At 61.3% G+C, this 16,075-nt stretch overlaps 9 protein-coding genes across 9 annotated transcripts, besides 29 other annotated features; all 9 read left to right on the top strand.

Moving 5' to 3' along the window:
* Positions 1-445: 445 nt before the first annotated feature.
* Positions 446-464: a microsatellite.
* Positions 465-800: 336 nt separating this feature from the next.
* On the top strand, positions 801-1,502 carry Tco025E_03947 (uncharacterized protein; the record flags this gene model as incomplete). The annotated part of the gene is made up of 1 exon (XM_029370863.1): positions 801-1,502. The coding sequence occupies one exon, from the start codon at positions 801-803 to the stop codon at positions 1,500-1,502; it is 702 nt and encodes a 233-aa protein (XP_029229055.1).
* A 244-nt stretch (positions 1,503-1,746) lies between these two features.
* Tco025E_03946 (uncharacterized protein) lies at positions 1,747-2,925 on the top strand (the record flags this gene model as incomplete). Its single annotated transcript, XM_029370862.1, has 1 exon — positions 1,747-2,925. The coding sequence occupies one exon, from the start codon at positions 1,747-1,749 to the stop codon at positions 2,923-2,925; it is 1,179 nt and encodes a 392-aa protein (XP_029229054.1).
* Positions 2,926-3,097: 172 nt separating this feature from the next.
* Positions 3,098-3,130: a microsatellite.
* A 390-nt stretch (positions 3,131-3,520) lies between these two features.
* Tco025E_03945 (clusterin-associated protein 1) lies at positions 3,521-4,990 on the top strand (the record flags this gene model as incomplete). Its single annotated transcript, XM_029370861.1, has 1 exon — positions 3,521-4,990. The coding sequence occupies one exon, from the start codon at positions 3,521-3,523 to the stop codon at positions 4,988-4,990; it is 1,470 nt and encodes a 489-aa protein (XP_029229053.1).
* Positions 4,991-5,092: 102 nt separating this feature from the next.
* Positions 5,093-5,118: a microsatellite.
* A 75-nt stretch (positions 5,119-5,193) lies between these two features.
* Positions 5,194-5,219: a microsatellite.
* Positions 5,220-5,258: 39 nt separating this feature from the next.
* Positions 5,259-5,309: a microsatellite.
* Positions 5,310-5,460: 151 nt separating this feature from the next.
* Positions 5,461-5,486: a microsatellite.
* A 212-nt stretch (positions 5,487-5,698) lies between these two features.
* Positions 5,699-5,723: a microsatellite.
* A 153-nt stretch (positions 5,724-5,876) lies between these two features.
* Positions 5,877-5,948: a microsatellite.
* Positions 5,949-5,983: 35 nt separating this feature from the next.
* On the top strand, positions 5,984-6,637 carry Tco025E_03944 (GTP-binding nuclear protein rtb2; the record flags this gene model as incomplete). Its single annotated transcript, XM_029370860.1, has 1 exon — positions 5,984-6,637. The coding sequence occupies one exon, from the start codon at positions 5,984-5,986 to the stop codon at positions 6,635-6,637; it is 654 nt and encodes a 217-aa protein (XP_029229052.1).
* Positions 6,638-6,814: 177 nt separating this feature from the next.
* Positions 6,815-6,848: a microsatellite.
* Positions 6,849-6,873: a microsatellite.
* Positions 6,874-6,909: a microsatellite.
* Positions 6,910-6,956: 47 nt separating this feature from the next.
* Positions 6,957-6,999: a microsatellite.
* Positions 6,980-7,037: a microsatellite.
* A 158-nt stretch (positions 7,038-7,195) lies between these two features.
* Positions 7,196-7,232: a microsatellite.
* A 25-nt stretch (positions 7,233-7,257) lies between these two features.
* Positions 7,258-7,307: a microsatellite.
* Positions 7,308-7,896: 589 nt separating this feature from the next.
* Positions 7,897-7,916: a microsatellite.
* Positions 7,917-8,043: 127 nt separating this feature from the next.
* Positions 8,044-8,062: a microsatellite.
* Positions 8,063-8,297: 235 nt separating this feature from the next.
* Positions 8,298-9,962, top strand: Tco025E_03943 (putative DNA polymerase delta subunit 2; the record flags this gene model as incomplete). Its single annotated transcript, XM_029370859.1, has 1 exon — positions 8,298-9,962. The coding sequence occupies one exon, from the start codon at positions 8,298-8,300 to the stop codon at positions 9,960-9,962; it is 1,665 nt and encodes a 554-aa protein (XP_029229051.1).
* A 54-nt stretch (positions 9,963-10,016) lies between these two features.
* Positions 10,017-10,052: a microsatellite.
* A 73-nt stretch (positions 10,053-10,125) lies between these two features.
* Positions 10,126-10,160: a sequence feature (G-rich).
* A 134-nt stretch (positions 10,161-10,294) lies between these two features.
* Tco025E_03942 (putative splicing factor 3 subunit) lies at positions 10,295-11,545 on the top strand (the record flags this gene model as incomplete). The annotated part of the gene is made up of 1 exon (XM_029370858.1): positions 10,295-11,545. One exon carries the CDS (start codon positions 10,295-10,297, stop codon positions 11,543-11,545), a length of 1,251 nt encoding a protein of 416 aa, XP_029229050.1.
* Positions 11,546-11,830: 285 nt separating this feature from the next.
* Positions 11,831-11,858: a microsatellite.
* A 129-nt stretch (positions 11,859-11,987) lies between these two features.
* Positions 11,988-12,836, top strand: Tco025E_03941 (GPN-loop GTPase 3; the record flags this gene model as incomplete). Its single annotated transcript, XM_029370857.1, has 1 exon — positions 11,988-12,836. One exon carries the CDS (start codon positions 11,988-11,990, stop codon positions 12,834-12,836), a length of 849 nt encoding a protein of 282 aa, XP_029229049.1.
* A 359-nt stretch (positions 12,837-13,195) lies between these two features.
* Positions 13,196-13,234: a microsatellite.
* Positions 13,235-13,335: a microsatellite.
* A 28-nt stretch (positions 13,336-13,363) lies between these two features.
* Positions 13,364-13,381: a microsatellite.
* Positions 13,382-13,463: 82 nt separating this feature from the next.
* Positions 13,464-14,216, top strand: Tco025E_03940 (uncharacterized protein; the record flags this gene model as incomplete). Its single annotated transcript, XM_029370856.1, has 1 exon — positions 13,464-14,216. The coding sequence occupies one exon, from the start codon at positions 13,464-13,466 to the stop codon at positions 14,214-14,216; it is 753 nt and encodes a 250-aa protein (XP_029229048.1).
* Positions 14,217-14,267: 51 nt separating this feature from the next.
* Positions 14,268-14,291: a microsatellite.
* A 69-nt stretch (positions 14,292-14,360) lies between these two features.
* Positions 14,361-14,387: a microsatellite.
* A 117-nt stretch (positions 14,388-14,504) lies between these two features.
* Tco025E_03939 (uncharacterized protein) lies at positions 14,505-15,704 on the top strand (the record flags this gene model as incomplete). Its single annotated transcript, XM_029370855.1, has 1 exon — positions 14,505-15,704. One exon carries the CDS (start codon positions 14,505-14,507, stop codon positions 15,702-15,704), a length of 1,200 nt encoding a protein of 399 aa, XP_029229047.1.
* Positions 15,705-15,746: 42 nt separating this feature from the next.
* Positions 15,747-15,775: a microsatellite.
* A 55-nt stretch (positions 15,776-15,830) lies between these two features.
* Positions 15,831-15,870: a sequence feature (A-rich).
* A 74-nt stretch (positions 15,871-15,944) lies between these two features.
* Positions 15,945-15,974: a microsatellite.
* A 32-nt stretch (positions 15,975-16,006) lies between these two features.
* Positions 16,007-16,034: a microsatellite.
* Between the last annotated feature and the right edge of the window lie 41 nt (positions 16,035-16,075).

Raw genomic sequence — 16,075 nt, 5'->3', positions numbered from 1 at the left:
AGCAAAAAGAAAAAGAAACAAAGCAAAAAAGGGGAGAAAAAGAAGAGAGTCGGACCTGCTTCTGAGTGAATACCTGCGGCGGATGAGCACCTCGCCCTCGGCTGTGGCTGACAACGGCGTCGGGCGGAAGGACCCTCCCCCGGATCTCTCCAAGACGTACGATGAGTCCCCCGTCGCCAGGTGCCATCCAAGAGCTACCTCGGCTCCCTCCTCTCCAAGCTGGCCGCGGAGTGTGGGATGACGGTGATGACCCCGACCGAGAGGGTTTTCGCCACCATCGTCTACCTCGTCATCATCGCCGCCGTCGTCGGTGTTCCGGCCAGCGTGTTGTACAATTTGTACCGAGTATTCATGTCTTAGGAGTGCCGCGCGAACGAACGAATGAAAGGACGGACGCGCAATTACAAAGCAGGAAAAAATAAAAAAAAACGACTTGCTCGCTCAGGTGTGTGTGTGTGTGTGTGCGGGTATTTGCGGCAATTTGAAACCTCACTGCGTACCGAATCACATTTTTTCCCTTCTTCCCTTTCTGTTTTTGTTTCTGGACGCTCATGAGTTGTTAGCTAGGGCCTTTGTGGTGGGTTTTGGTAGGGGGTTGTTTTTGTTGGCGGCTGCTAAGGAGAGAGAAAGGGCCTCTGGACTGAGGGATGCCGTTGGTGTCGACCGGGTTTTTCTTCATGCCTGGGCTTGAAGGGTGACCTTTTTTTTTGCCGATTCGCTTCTTTTTTTTTTTTTTGAAGTTTTGTTTTGCGTGCTTGCCGCCGTGCCTTCCACTCTCCCCGCAGTGGCGCGTTGGATTGATGTACCAGCCGATTATGCGGGAGGAGCTGCAGGCGCGCCTGCCCAACTTTGACCCGGCGCGGGATCCCCAAGTGGGGGAATGGGTGCTCGTCCGCCCGTCCCGCCGCGCCGCCCTTGTGCGCCCGTTAGCGCGGCTGGCGGCGGACCGAGCACTGCGGCCCGTCTACCCGTTCCTGGCGGGCGGCCCTCCTGCCGGCGCGCCGTCCTCGGCGTCGCCGGCGGCAGCGGCGGAGCCCGCGGCGACCGCCCACGTGGATCCCCGCCACATCTTTCCGGCCTTGGACGAGGTGTGCCGCAAGTATCGCCGCCGTCGCCTGCAAACTGTCGCCGCCGTCGGCAGCGAGAAGGACGAGGCGAATATCCAAAGCGACGGCGATGAAGAGGAGGATGAGACCACGCTTTACTTAAATCCGCGAGCTTTACTGTTAACACCATGCGCACCGGCGGTGTTTGGTGGCTCCGACTTTATCGAGGGGCTGGACAAAGCCACCGGCCGTGTGGTGTTTCTAAACTGGAAAACAGGGGAGATGCGCACGGATAGCTTGGCCCTACAGCCAAGACCAACACCGGAGTGGGCCGAGGAGGTGGTGGAAAAGGCAATGAAGGAATGGGAGGATTGGCAGCGGCGGGACAGGAACGCGTTGCAATCGCGGGAAACAGACTGTGAGGCACCACCGTTTCGGAAGGCGCGAACCGAGTGAGACGGTGTTTCCTCTTTTTGTGTGTGTGGGGGGGAGGGAGGCTTGCGTGACGAGCGGTGTTGCGGCTTGGAGAGAAGCCGTCGGCCCGCGGCACGTTTGAAGGCGAAATAAAAATGAAGGCCTCTTGCTCGTTTGCTTTTCTTTTTTATTTCTGCCTTATTTCTGCCTTCCCTGCTAGCGGGGAGAAGGAGCGGAGCGGCACTCGTCGAGTGGCTGATAAGCAGGAGCAGCTCGCAGCGCGGCAATGCGGCGCTCACTTTTCCGTCGGGCTGCCGCCGCAAAGCCCGCGCAGAGCCTGACCCACCTGGAAATCTTCACACAGCTCCAGCTGGGCATCCACCCCCCGCTGAGCGCGCAGCGCCAGTTTATTCAGCAGCACTTTGAGGAAGAAATGGACCGCCGGGGCATTACAGAGGCCAAGCTGTTGGCGATGGAGGGGCGCCTCTGCACGCGCCTGCTCCGTCAGCTGCTGTTTGAGCGGTACCTCTCCGTGCCGTTTCGCCTCTTCACATTTGACTTGGAGTTTTCGGGCCCCCCCGTGTTCGGGCCGGACGGCCCCACGGAGGACATCATCGAATTCGGCTTCTACTCTCCCGCGCACGACGCAGCGTCCTCCTTCCTGGTGAGGCCCACCAGCGGCCGCCGTGTCTCGAGTGAGGTCACCGCGCTGACCGGGATTACCCCGGCGATGCTGGAGGAGGAGGGGCTGCCGTTTCAGGAGGCGTGGCAGCGGGTGCTGGAGGTCCTCGCGACTCCGGAGCCGCAGGAGCTCCCCGGCGCAGAGCACCGGCTGCTCGCGCTGAGCCACGGCGGCAAGCTGGCCGACGTCTCCCTCATCAAGTGGACGCTGGAGGCGCACGGCCTGGAGCTCCCCCCCGCGTTGGTCTTTGGCGACACCTTCCACCTCATCCGCGACGCCCACCGCCGCCGCCCCGTGACGCCGGACAAGCACCCGCCCTCGTGGGGTTTAGAGGATCTCGTGCAGTGGCTAAAGATCCCGCCCACGCTCCCGGCGCACCGCGCCGGCAACGACGCGAAGATGACGTGGGACGCGCTGTACCACACGCTCGAACGCTACGGCGACGAGGACCTCACGCCGCGTGAGCAGCTGGTCTCGCGCTTCTTCGACGAGGAGGCGAGAGCGGCCATGAGTCAATGCAGCCAACGGCAGTACCTGGACGCTGACGGCACGCTGGCGACGGAAGGCGCGAACGCGGAGACCGCCATGAGCAACTCGCTCGACCTCGACTTTGATGACATTTTTGCCCCCGGCGGAAAGCAGCGAGGTGCGGCTGCCGCCGCGGACGCGCCGACGGGGGCGGATGCGGCAGACGCCGAAGAAGGCGAGGGAGAAGGGGCAGAGGCCGGGCGCCGTGCACGGGAACTGGAGCAGCACCCCCACGTGCAGGAATTTGTGATTTAACGCCTCCAAAGAGGGGGTGAGGAACGAAGAAGAAGCTCGCACGCTCTTTCCCTCCTTCACTCAGTCTTTCTCCCCCCATCAACACGTGTGTGCTTGTCCCTGCGGCTTGCATCTCCGCTGAGTGGTGTGGTTGACTTCCTCCTCTTCATTGCCGCGCGCCACTTCTTTGGATACACACATGCACATACACATACGCACACAAATAAAAACTCTGTAGTGAGGGGCATTGCACGCGTGGGCGGTGAGAGTTCCTAAAGTCTAGTCGCTATAGAAGTTAGCTAGCAGCCAGGCGAAGAGGGAAGAGAGGAAAACAAATCAAAAGCAGAACGAGAGGTTCAGCAACGATAGAGTGTGCCTGTTTCTCGTATTGAACCCACGCAGCCGAGAGGGCACGTGGAAAGCAGCAAGGCAGAAGGGAGGGAAAAAGCGGCGAAGGCATCGCACGCTACACTGCGTACACGTAAGTACAGAGAGGGCACGCGAAGGCGAGCGAGGAACGAGCAAAACCACTGGAAATTCGTAGCTACGACAAAGTCCTAGCTGCTTTTCTTTTTTCTTTTTATTGCTGCGTAGTGGTCGGCGTGGAGGCGTATCCATGTCCTTCCGGGAAGTGCGCTCATTTGTGGAGACGATGCGGCTCCTGGGGTACCCCAACCTCATCAGCATGGAGTCCTTCCGCACCCCCAACGTGGTTCTGGTGGCCGACTGCCTGTTTTGGCTTATCAAGCGCTACGAGCCCTCGGCAGAGATTGTGTACGAGATTGAACGCGAGGGCGACCGCATCTTCTTCTTCAAGCAAATCTGCGAGGTTGCTCTGGCAAAGGGACGCGTCAAGCTGAACATCAAGAAGCTCTACCAGTCCGACGGGAATGCGGTGCAGGAGATGCTGGTGTTGGCCAGCGTGCTCAAGAGGGCGATGGCCGCCACCGGGGCGGAGGAGGTGGACTACACCGGCGTGCAGCAGATGGTGGCGCAAAAGAACGTGCAGGACGCCAAGCGTGTGCAGCAGCTCTGCAGCGACCTCACAAGCGACGGCAGTGAGCTCTTTTTCCTCATCGAGGAGGAGATCGCGCAGCGGGGCGAGCGGCAGCGGGTGCTGTCGCGGGCGACAGAAGTGGGCGAGTTTGAGCGACGCCTGCGCGATGTCCTCCTCAGCGTCGGCAAACAAATAGAACAGTTGCAGACTAGCATCACCAACCTGGGGGCGGATGAGACGACGCTGGAGCAAAAGATTGAGAGCAAAAAGACCCAATTAGAGCGGGCACAGAAGCGGTTGAAGTCGCTCATGGCCGTGCGCCCCGCTTTCATGGAGGAGTACGAGAAGCATGAGGGGGAGCTGCAGTCGCAGTTCGTCGTCTACCTTGAGCAGTATCGCAACCTGGAGTACCTGGAGTATGAGCTGGCCAAGTTCAACGCCGCGGAGGACGCGGTGCTAGAGGAGCATGAGACGCGGCTGCGCGTTATGCGTGAGCGGCTGCGGAAGGAGGAGCTCAGCGCGATTCGCGGCGAGGCCGGCCACAAGCGTGTTGCGGCCCGCCCAGGCGAGGAGTTCAACCCCTTCACGAAAAAGCCGCAGCCGGGCGTCGGCGGCGGCAGGCTGGAGGACGGGGCGGAGGCTTCCGCGGCGGGCCGCGGGCGCGGTGCCGCGGGCGACCGCAGCAGCGAGAGCGGCTCTAGCAAAGGCTCTCGCGGGGAGGACCCGCCGCGGCCGCATGCCGCGCTCGGGCGCCCGCGGCAGTCGCCTTTGGCCTCCGCGGAGGCGCCGACGCGGCGCAACGGCGATGGCGGCGGCAGAAACGGCGTCATGGGCCCCGAACCCCGTCAGGCGGAGATGATGTCGTCGGATATGCGGAAGGTGCACGCGGTGACGCCCGGCTCCTCCACGGATTACGCCGCCATCGCCCTCGCGCGCGGCCCGGACACAAGCGCCGACGAGGGCGACGAGAGCGACGAGAGCGAGAGCGATTTATCGGAGGACGACAGCGTCAGCGAGTCGGACTCCGACATCGACACCTCCGACGTCAGCACCGACAGCGGCGACACGGACAACGGCAGCAGCATATGAGCCTTCGCGGCCGTTGCCCTCCCCCTCCCCACCGACGCGGGCCGCTTAACGTGCAGTGGGCCTGCCTGCGTCTATGCGGCGCGTTGAAAACAACAGCAGGGGACACACACACACACACACACACACACGTAGGAATGCAAGGATTTCTTTTTGCAAACGATGGAGGGCACGACGCTGCGCGGGTTTATATAAGCGGCGTGCACATATATATATATATATATATGTATATGTGTCATTTCCGAGTTATATGGGTCCGCTATATATGTAATTGGTGTGTGTATGTTTTTTGTTGTTGTTGCTTTTTCTGTTGTTTATTTGTGCCTTCCATCTTTGTTTTCCACCGCCTCCACACCCCGCTACCGTGTGCGTTGCGCTGAGCCCTCGTTGAGGCGTGTGGTGGAAGCCGCAAGCCGCCCCTCCGCCCCGCACCTATTCTACGCCATTCACCATCGCGTTTGCAAAGCGCCGCCGTGTGTGTATGTGTGTGTGTGTGTGTTATTTGCTGTTGCCGAGGCCGCCGTGCGGAAGACGCGCGAGAGGGAGGACGCCGCTGCCGCCGAAGCAAGTAGGAAATACGGTGCCGCAGGAAGAGAGGGAGGAGAAAAGAAGCAGAAAAGGAAAAAGCGGGAGTGCGGGGAGTTCACTCCGCGGCGTATCATGTGCCCCTCCGCACGCGATGCTTTAGAGAAGGGCAAGACGGCGGGGAGGTGTTTGTTTGTTTGTTTGTTTGTTTCTCTGCGTCTCTGGGATCCTCCCGCCGCGTGTGTTTGTGTCTTTCGCCTCCCTCGCGTTGCGGCTGCCGTGTTGAGTGCCGCCGCCGCTGCTCCGCCGCCCACTTCAACTCCCCCCGCTTGCCTCGACGGACGACGTAAACGCGCACACACGCAAAAAAAAAAAAGGAAAAAAACCACAAACCAAAAAAGGAGTAACTTTAAGTTAAAAAAAACAAAAAACAAAAGGAACGCAGACGCGGCGTAAGGGCAACTGTGCGAGATGCAGGCTCCATCGACATCGGACTGCGTGGCCACCTTCAAGCTCATTCTGGTCGGCGACGGCGGGACGGGGAAGACGACGTTTGTGAAGCGGCACCTGACGGGGGAGTTTGAGAAGCGCTACGTGGCGACCGTCGGCGTGGACGTGCACCCGCTGACCTTCCACACCAACCGCGGCAAGATCTGCTTCAACTGCTGGGACACCGCCGGGCAGGAGAAGTTTGGCGGGCTGCGGGACGGCTACTACATCGAGGGGCAGTGCGCGATCATCATGTTCGACGTGACGAGCCGCAACACGTACAAGAACGTGCCCAACTGGCACCGCGACATCACGCGGGTGTGCGACAACATCCCCATCGTGCTCGTAGGCAACAAAGTAGACTGCGCGGACCGCCAGGTGAAGGCGAAGATGATCACGTTCCACCGCAAGAAGGGGCTGCAGTACTACGACATCTCCGCCAAGTCGAACTACAACTTTGAGAAGCCGTTCCTGTGGCTGGCGAAGAAGCTGGCGAACGACCCCAACCTGACGCTCGTGGAGGCGCCGATGCTCGACCCCAACGTGCAGCCCCTCTCGGCAGAGCAGCTCCAGGCCCTGCAGGAGGAGGCGCGCGCGGTCGAAAACGCGCCGTTGCCTATGGGCGACGACGAGTAAAGCCCCCGCCCGTAAAAACTAAATAAATACCGCGGCGGTCGACGGGCGCGGGGTGGAAGGGGGCGAAGCGGAAAAGTTTTGGCGGCGGGCGCGACCTCTTCCCCCCTCCCCCCGCGAGGGCGTACGGCGCCGGATCGACCAAAGCGAGCAGGTGGCGGCGGAGACGCGGAGGAGGCGAAGCAAAAAGAGAGAGGGAAAAACAACAACAAGAACACACACACACACACACACACACAAAACAAATAACAAAAAGAAAAAAGAAAAAGGAAAAGGACAGAGCGGAGAAAACATAAAATTACGCAGCTTCCCCACCCCCCCAAACGAAGAAGGAGGATGGAAGGTAAGGAATAAGGAAAAAAGAAAGAGCAGGAAAAATAAAAAAAAAGAAAAATAAAACAGAGAGGCCAAGAGGAGGGCACAAGAAGTAATTGAGTTCTCTAAAGGGAGTTAAAGAGGAATTATTTGGGCGTGTTCGTCGTGTCAACGCACACCCACGCAGGTGCACGCATGCCTGCAATGTGCGCTTATTTGTTTCTGCGGATGTGCGCCTGCATCCGCGTGCGTGCGTGCGTGAGTGTGAGTGTGTGTGTGTGTGCTTCCGGGCGGACAGGGAGCGGGATAGAGCGAGAGAAATAGAGAGAGAGAGAGTGAGAGAGAGAGACAGAGAGAGCGCCCACGCAAAGGCAGCGGTGAGTGCGGCTGGGGGTGGGGTGCATACGCAGGCACCGCATGACACGTTAGAGGCCTCCCCCTGCAAGGGCGGTGCCTTCCTTCTCCTCCCCCCCCACTCTCTCTCTTTGTTCTCTTTTTTGTTTTGTTTTCTGCTCCCGCTGCGTGCAACTGTCTGTGGGATGAAGTCCTCCCTCCCTCCTTCCTCCCAATCATCGGCGGCGCGGGCGTTTATTTATTATCATTATATATATATTTTTTTGTGCGTGTCTGTATTCCAACCACACACACACACAACACGCGTGCACGCATTTAGACGTAATTGAGGCGCGCTGCGGTGCGGGGTGGCGCGGGGGCGGGAGCGGGGAGGGAAAGCCCACACACGCACAGACACAAAGAGCAATGAACAAATAACACCGAAGGGAGAGGGGGGAAAAAAGAAAAAAAGATGTGACAGAGGTGGAGTTAAGGCAAACAGATAAAGAGAAAAGCGAGGAAAAAGGGAGGTTGCCACGCGAGCAGCCGAGTTATGGCGAGTGAGGTGGAGGAGGAGACTACTTTAAAAGAGCCGCCCCCCTCCCCCCGGCGCGCACACACACACACACACCACTGCCCGTCGTCCTCGGCAGCGTTCACCAGAAGAAAACAGGAGCGACAGGGAGTTTCTTTTTCTTTTCTTGTACTGTGACATGCGTGGGGGTGTTGGTTGGTTGGTTGGTGCTTCTCGTTTCTCGCAGATATATATATATATATATACTTCTCTTGTTTGGCTTATCCTCTGTGTGCGGGTTCCTTTCCTGTCGCTCTCCCCGCACTGCATGCTTTGGCCGCTCCCTCCTCCCGCCTCCCGCGCCGCGGCCCGCTGCCTCTGCCACGTATCCGCCTTCTTCCTCTTTTTGTTTCTTTGTTTCTCTTTTTTTCCCCCTGCTTCTGCGCGTGGCGCCTCCACTGTGCACGCGCCTTTTGCGCGCAGCCGAACCTCCACTACTTCATGACGGAGGCGTTGAGTGGCGGGGGCGACGAGGTGCCGCATCGGCGCGCCGCCCTCTCGCTGCGCCGCACCCACCAGCGGTTTCTCCTGCGCGAACAGCAGTTCACGCAGCAGTACGCGGCGATGTACCAGTGCAGAGAAGAGGCGCTGGGGCCGCGTGCACTTCGCGCCATCCGCGCCAAGGCGGGCGCTGGCGTCCCTGCCGGGGTCACCGCCCCGCCGGTTGCCCGCGTGCTGAACCTCGTCCCGGGGCAACGTGCGTTGTGTGTGGGGGTGATCTACAAGCAGATGCGGCTGCTCCCACGCTTCCTCGACGAGTACCAAAAGGAGCTCATCCGCATTGATGCTGGCGAGGATGACGAAGGCGAGGATGACGCCGCGGCCGCTCTCTGCGCCGCGCCTTCCCCCGTCGCTGGGGTAGAGGAGGAGCAGGGGGGTGGCGGCGACGCAACTGCCGAGGGGAGCGGGGGCCGCGGCGGGCCTGGGCAGCGGCCCCTCTCGCTCTGCACCCCGACGGACGAGGTATACATGGAGGACAGCAGCGGCCGCGTGCTACTCGAGGGGGTTCCGGTGGATTTGCTTTGCACGGGACTTGTGCTGGGCGTGGACGGGACGCTGAGGGAGAACGGGCAGCTTTCGGTGCACAGCTACGCCTTTACGGATTTGCGGGAGATTTACGTCCCGCGGCTGCTCCCCAGCGCCGCCCCGCTTCCGCCGTGCTACGTGGGGATTGTCTGCGGCCTGGGGCTGGGCAGCCCGCAGGCGCCGGACGCGGCAGGGGCCCTGGGCCGCACGATGGTGGAGCTGCTCGTGGATTACTTGTCCGGCCACGTCGGCGACGACGCGGTGGTGGCGCAGGCCTCCCGCATTGCCCGGCTGGTGGTGGCGGGCAACAGCATCGCCCCCACCGACGAGCTGCGGCTGAAGCGAAAGGTGAAGTTGGACCCCGCCGACCACACGCGCCTCAGCGACGACCGGCAGGAGGGCGACAGCGTCACCTCCGCGACGCTGATGGGCGAACTCGACGCCGTCCTCGCACGCCTCGCCGACACCGTCGAGCTAGACCTGATGCCCGGCGACCAGGACATGACGAACGCCTTCCAGCCGCAGCAGCCGCTCCACCCGCTGCTGCTCCCCGAGGCCGCGCGCCGCTCCTCGCTGAAGCTTGTCACGAACCCCTACGAGTTCCACGCCTTTCCTGGCGAAGCCGCCGCCGCGACAACGAAAGCGGAGGGCGGCACGATATTTTTCGTTTGCGCCGGCAGCAACTTGAATGACGTCAGTCGTGAGACGCGGTACCGCACCTCCCTGGACGCGATGACCATGCTGCTCCGCTGCGGCTGCGCCTGCCCGACGGCCCCCAACACTCTGTTCAGTTACCCCTTCAAGGTGTCCGACCCGTTTGTGTTTCCGAGTGCCCCGCACTGTTTTGTTTGCTGCGACCAGCCGGAGATGCAGACGCGGTGGGTGCCGCTCGAGAGCTTCGACCCGGCGCGGGGCGAGAGCACAAACGAAGAGGCCCCCGAAGACGAGAGCGCGGGGGTGCGACTCATCTGTGTGCCACCGTTCAGCCAAACAGGGACGCTGGTGCTCGTGGACGTGAACTCGCCGCGGCTGGACACGATCGTCGTTAATTTTGCCTCCGCCTCGCAGGTGGCGTCGTAATGCGTGGACGCCTGCGCCCATAGATACACAGGTAAGGGTAAGAAGCGGCACGGAGAAGGAGGGGAGCAAGCAGGCAAGGAAGGACGGAAGTCAGGGATCATTGGTTCTTGCGGAAGCAGTCAAGGCGAGGCCGCCTGAACTCTTCCTGGGGGGAAGACCGACGCCGCCCCCCTTCCTCCCTCCTCTCCCTTTCTCTCTGAAGCGCACGGCAGTTATTGGGGTCCTGTACGCATGCGGTTGTCTTTCCTTCCCTCCGTTGCTTCGCATATTCTCTCTTTTTTTTTTCCTCTCTCTCAGTGTGTGTGAGTGGCGCAACTGCGCAGGTAGCGTGCATGGCCACCGAGGACGACGCCACCCCCGGCATCATCGCCCCCGGCCCGGAGCTGCGGGCAAAGATTGAGAAGTCGGCCGCCAGCCTCGCAAAGCGCGACAAGCGCAAGGCGGAGGAGATGATGGCCAAAGTCCTCGCCAGTCCGAAGCGAGAGGAGTTTCTCTACTTTGAGATGACCCACGTGTTTTACCCCTTTTTCCTGCAGCGGCTGAACGAGTACCGCGCCCATCCCGAGCTCATTCCCACCGACGAGAAGAAGGAGCAGGCGCAGGGCACGGCGGCCGCCGCCGCAGTGACAGCGACAACGACGATCAAGGCGGGAGGCATTGTGCGACGCGAGGGCGGCACGGCGGCGCGCCACGACCCAAAACGCGATGAGGCGCTGCGGCAGGCGGAGGTGGAGGCGCAGCGCTACTTGGAGGACCCATTTCCCAACCGCTACTCCCTCGACCTGCTGCACGGCACCATTAACATGCCGGCACTGACGCTGAGTTACATGACCTGCACCGCGCAGTACGTCGCCAAGTACGGGGAGCGATTCCTGAAGGAAATACTTGGCAGGTACCGCAACAACGCGGCGTTTCGGTTTCTCCTCAGCGAGGATGTGCGCCACAGCGTCTTTCTGAAGCTCGTGGAGTCCTACCGGTTGATTTTAAATTACGACCCCGACGAGGTAGAGGACAGGCTAGAGCGCTACCGCTCCGCTCAGGAGATTCTCAACACGATATGCGAGGAAAAAGTGAAGTACGCCAAGGCCGCCATCGCCCGGCGCAAGGCCGCCCTGCTCACCGACGAAGAGCTTCGAGACAGGCTTGAGTGGAACGTGTTTACCGTCGTGCAGCAGTTTTCGTTGAGCGACTTGGGCCTAGACGGTCCAATGCCGCAGTCTGCCGCCGCCCACCGCCGCCAGCTCCCAGAGGTCGCCAACGGCGGCAGTACGTTAGAGGCGCCCACGCTTTCCACGGCGGCAGCAGCGGCAGCGCCGATGTCGGAGGTCCCTGCGGGCCCCCCACGAATGCTGCGCCCTCCGGAAGGCGTCATGGCGCCGCCGACGTTCACGCCCACCTTCATTAGCAGCAGTCTTGTGACCTCCACCGACCCCACCGCTCCGCTCGCCCGACGGAAGAGGGGCCACGACGAGGTGGACGCGCGGCACAGTCCCCGGGGCGGGGACTCCGCCAGTGCTCCCCGCGACAGGCGCGGCTATGAGGAGGCGCGGGGCAACGACCCCGCAAAACGAAGCCGGGTTTGACCGAAGTACGCGGCCGCGGCGAGAAAAGGCGGAGCGCAACGACAGAGGCCACTACTGAGCGGTAGGGAGGAGAGGAGGAGGCGGCTGTGTGGGAGGGAAACCAACAGCCACGAAGGACGGAGAGAGATTAAAACAACAGCAAAACAAGCACCTCAGGGACCAAGAGCATTGAAGGCCGAGGAACGTAAAAATTGTGGCGACGAAGGCGTGGAAGAAGAAAACAGCAACGCTTCAGAGAGTGGTAAGCTGAGCTTGACGTTTGTTTGGCTTCCTGACGCTCCTTGAATATATATTTATATAGATATATGTCTATGAATCTGCGGGCGTATTTGTATGTCGGAGAGAAGGCAGTTGCTTCTTCCACCTCCTGTTCTCGTGTTTTCTTGCTTTTTTAAAAAAATTTCTCTCGCAAAAGGGGTTTATTTCTGCAGTTCCGCTCACGATGGGCAAGTACGCCGTTGCCGTGATTGGCCCGGCGGGGAGCGGCAAGAGCACACTCTGCGCAGTCCTGGCAGAACACTACGCGACAAAAGGCCGCTCCACGCACATATGCAACTTTGACCCCGCCGCAGAGGACCTGCCGTACAACCCCGCCATCGACATCCGCGAGCTCATCTCGCTGGAGGACGCCATGGAGGGAAAAGGCCTCGGGCCGAACGGCGGGTTGGTGTTTTGCATGGAATACCTGCTTAGCCAGGGCGAGGTGTGGCTGTGCGACCAGCTCGGCGATCACGAGGAGGACTTTATCGTAGTTGACATGCCAGGGCAGCTGGAGGTGCTGTCGCACGTCCCCGCGGTGCCGGGGTTCGTGCGTCTCCTGCAGCGGGAGGGCTTCCACGTCGTCGTGCTTTTTCTCCTAGACGCGCTGGCGGCCACCGCGGACGCGGGGAAGTTTGTCTCCGGCTGCACCTTCGCGCTCTCGAGCATGGTGTGCTTCGACTGCCCGTTCATGAACGTCCTCACCAAGTGCGATCTGCTCCCACCGGCCGTCAGGGAGGAGGCGCTGGAGAGCTTCTGCGCCTGCGACTTTGACTGCCTCGACACGAAGCCGCTGCCGGAGCGCTGGCGCAGGCTCGTGCGCACGCTGGCTGGCCTCATCTTTGACTTCAACCTCGTTACTTTTCGCCCAATGGACATCACGGACGCGGCGTACGTGGGGAACCTCAGCCAGCTCGTGGACGAGGCGCTGCAGGTGGTCGATGACGCGGAGGTGAACGACCGGGACCTGCCAGACGACGTCAACGAGGCAGGGGAGGCGATGGACGACGGCATGGACTGGAGTCGCTACTGAAGAGGAGGGGTGGGGAACCAAAACAAGGCAACCAAAGAGAGCAGGAGGAGAAGGATCAAAGGAGGGTCCTTCCCTCTCACCACTACACGATGGGAAATAAAAAGTGTGGCGAGTTTTATGCGTGCGTGTGCGTGGGCCTGGTGAAAAGAAAGGCGATATTTGGAGTTCCTCAGTGAACCGTTTTATTATGCCTCTTTCTTTTTTTGTTTTCTCCTCTCACTCTTTCCCTCGGGGGTTTTGACTTCATTTGACGCATCTGCGTCGCACTGTGCTGGGGCCATTCGACACGTCTTCCCTCTTTTTTCGCCTCAGCCTCCTCCTTTTTCCTTTGCCCTTCCTTACTTTTTTTCCCTCCTTCTCTGTGTCTGCTGCGGCTCTCTGCTGTTCTGTGGTGTGCTCCACGTCGCGTCTATCTCCGTTATTGTTTGCTGTCTGTCTCTGTCTCTGTCTCTGTGTCTGTCTGTGTGTGTGTGTGTCTCTCTCTCTCTTTTCCTTTCTGCGTGTGCGGTGAGGGGAGGCGTTTCTTACTGCTGCTGCTGCTGCTGATTGGGGCGGGGGTGGGCATCAGGGGAAATCTAGCGCTGCTTGCCTGAGTGGAGCGGGAGGTGGCTTTACTGCGTGCGTAGGATGAACTCCGCCGTTTCTCGTCGGTGTGCGTTGGGCGTGAGGCTGCGGAATGCGGCGGTCGGGGCGCTGCAGCGCCGGGGCGTCGTCCTCGGCCGCCCCACGCCCCTGCTCTGGTGCAACCCCAGCGGCGAGCTGCCGCTCTCCATCCCGCAGCTGCGCGAGCAACTGCGGCGGCAGACGCAGGATGGGGCGCCGCGCATGCAAACGCTGGACACGGAGGGGCGACTGGTGCTCACGCTTGCCCGCAGCCCGCGCCCGGAGGACCGCGCCGAGGCGCTCGAGCACGGCGAGGCCCTCTGGCGCGAGCTGCAGGAGCCCTCCTCCCCGCTTCCCATGAGCTCGCGGACGGGAGTTCGCATGGCGCTCTGCACGTCAATGCGGCGCTGCGCGATGGTGTCGCGGCGGCGGGAGCTGGCGGACGTGTGGACGGAGCGGTTTGCGCAGCGGCACAACATCCGCCCAGAGGACTTCATGACGGGGCCGGGCCACAGGGAGGGCGAGGTGCTCGGGTGGCGGGCCGCCCGCCCCCGCGCAAAGCCAGGCACAGGCATCGACGAGGACGACCTCGCGGCGGACGCGGCGGAGGAGGAGGAGCAGCAGCAGCGGAGCGCCGAAAAGCGGCAGTCGCAGCAGAAGCGGGAGTTGTCGCCGCTGCAGCAGTTTCGCCGCGACGTCTACATGGACCATCCCATGATGCAGCGGGCCTTCAAGCGTGGCGTGGCGGGCCCAGGTCCGAGGTACACCGGCGACTAGCCGCCCAAGCGCCTTCAGTAGCATCTCTGTGTTTGATGTGCAGTTTTCCTTTTGTTGTCGTTGTTCTTGTTGCTGCGTCTGCGCGGGGCCGCTTTGGTTCGGCGTTGTGTGTTTCCCTGCGGTATTTGAGTGGGCGGTTCTCCGTTATTTTTATTATTATTATTATTATTAGTTTTTGCTTTTGTTTTGCGTCGTGCGTTGCAGGAAATAAAAGGGTAGGAAAAAGGCAGCAACGACAGCCAAAAGAACGACAAACAAGCAAAAAAAAGCGAACAAAAACAAGCAGCAATGCCTACCGACAGCGGCAGCCTGACGGTGAAGGGCCAGTTCAGTCAGCTGCTTCGCCGGTACGAGGAGGGAGTCCTGCGGGGCGTGCAGGCCGGGGACACCGACGCGCTCGCCCGCGCCCTCATCCCGCAGTTCGAGCTGCTCTGGCGGCAGATGGCGGCGATGGGCGTTGTGTCCTCCAACGAGCAGCTGGAGGAGCTCCCCACGAGCTCGCTGGAGCTGCTCTGGACCCCGTACCTCATCGCGGACCTCTACCAGCGTGTGCAGGGGCCCATGCCGACGCCCGCGGCAGCGTCTTCGTCGTCCTCGGCGACGGCGGCGGCGCCGGAGTCAAGAAACACGACGGGCATGACGCGCGAGGAGGCCCTCGCCGCCTCCAAGCGGTGGTACGAGGTGTTTTTCCAGTGGATGCTGGACTACGAGCTCGTGGATGAGGCGACGCTGGAGAAGTACCGCGGCTTGAGTCCAGACCAGCGCACGCAGCGGCTTGAGCTATCCCGCAAGCGGCGGGAGCTGGAGGAGGAGAGACAGCGCTGCGAAGAGCAGGTGCAGTACCTGACGGCCAAGCGGCGGCGCATGGAGTCACTGATGGAGGCGGACGGAGAGGCGTCGGGGGACACCAACGGCGACGAGGAGGAGGCGCGTCGCAATCGTGCGCTGGCGCGTCTGCGGTGGTCCATCTACGAGAGCTGTCAGCAGCTGCAGCTTTCGTCGCGGGAGCTGGAGATGCTGCAGGCGCTTTCGCCCGAGCGGCGCCAGGCCATTTCCACTGAACATCAAAAGACGATTGAGGCGGTGCAGCGTGGCGAGAAGTCGCTGGGGCGTCACACGTATACGATTCTCCCCGGCGGCCTCATCGCCCCCGGGGGGCCGATCTCCACCGCCCAGCCCCAGCCCGGCCGCCTCGCCGTGGGCGCCGTCGCCAACCAGCAGGACTTCAGACGGCGGGTGGTGGAGGAGTTGATGCTTGAGCGGAATACCCCTACGATGACGCTGCAGGAGTTTGCGGAGGCGGAGATGGCGGATGTGCAGCGGCGGATGGACGCCGACGCGGCGGCGCAGCGGCAGCAGGCGGAGGAGGACGAGCGACTAGGCCCAGAGGGTGTGGAGGAGCGCCAGCGCCAGCGCGACATCCAGCTGGCCGAGTGGAAGGAAGCCCACCCGCCCATTGGACAGACGGCGAAGGGGAACTACGCATGAGGCCGCGTCGCCCAACTCCACCTTTTTTTTCCCCCTTCTTTCTGTGGGTGTTGTTCTTGTCGTTGTTGATGCGCCTCTTGGGTGTGTTCCTGCTTTGGGTGGGGGAGGGTGTGCGTCATCCGTGTCTCATTTGTCTTTTTTTTTTATCTTTTATCTTGTCTTCTTTCGCCTTCCTGCGTCCCCGCGTCTACTGCGGGGGTGGAATGGGGGAAACTAATGCAGACTAATTTCCGCCCAACTTCTCTCTCTCTCTCTCTCTCTCACTCACTCCCCCCGCCTGCCTTTCACCTCTTTTTTTTCTTTGTGTTTTTCGTTGTGTGTGTGTGTGTGCCACTCACTCCCTCTGCCCCCCCTCACGCACGCTGGCTTAT

Source organism: Trypanosoma conorhini, assembly GCF_003719485.1.
Source record: "Trypanosoma conorhini strain 025E chromosome Unknown Tco_14.4_contig_00190, whole genome shotgun sequence".
In the NCBI taxonomy this organism is placed as follows: Eukaryota; Euglenozoa; class Kinetoplastea; order Trypanosomatida; family Trypanosomatidae; genus Trypanosoma; species Trypanosoma conorhini.
This window is presented reverse-complemented; position numbering and strand designations above follow the sequence as displayed.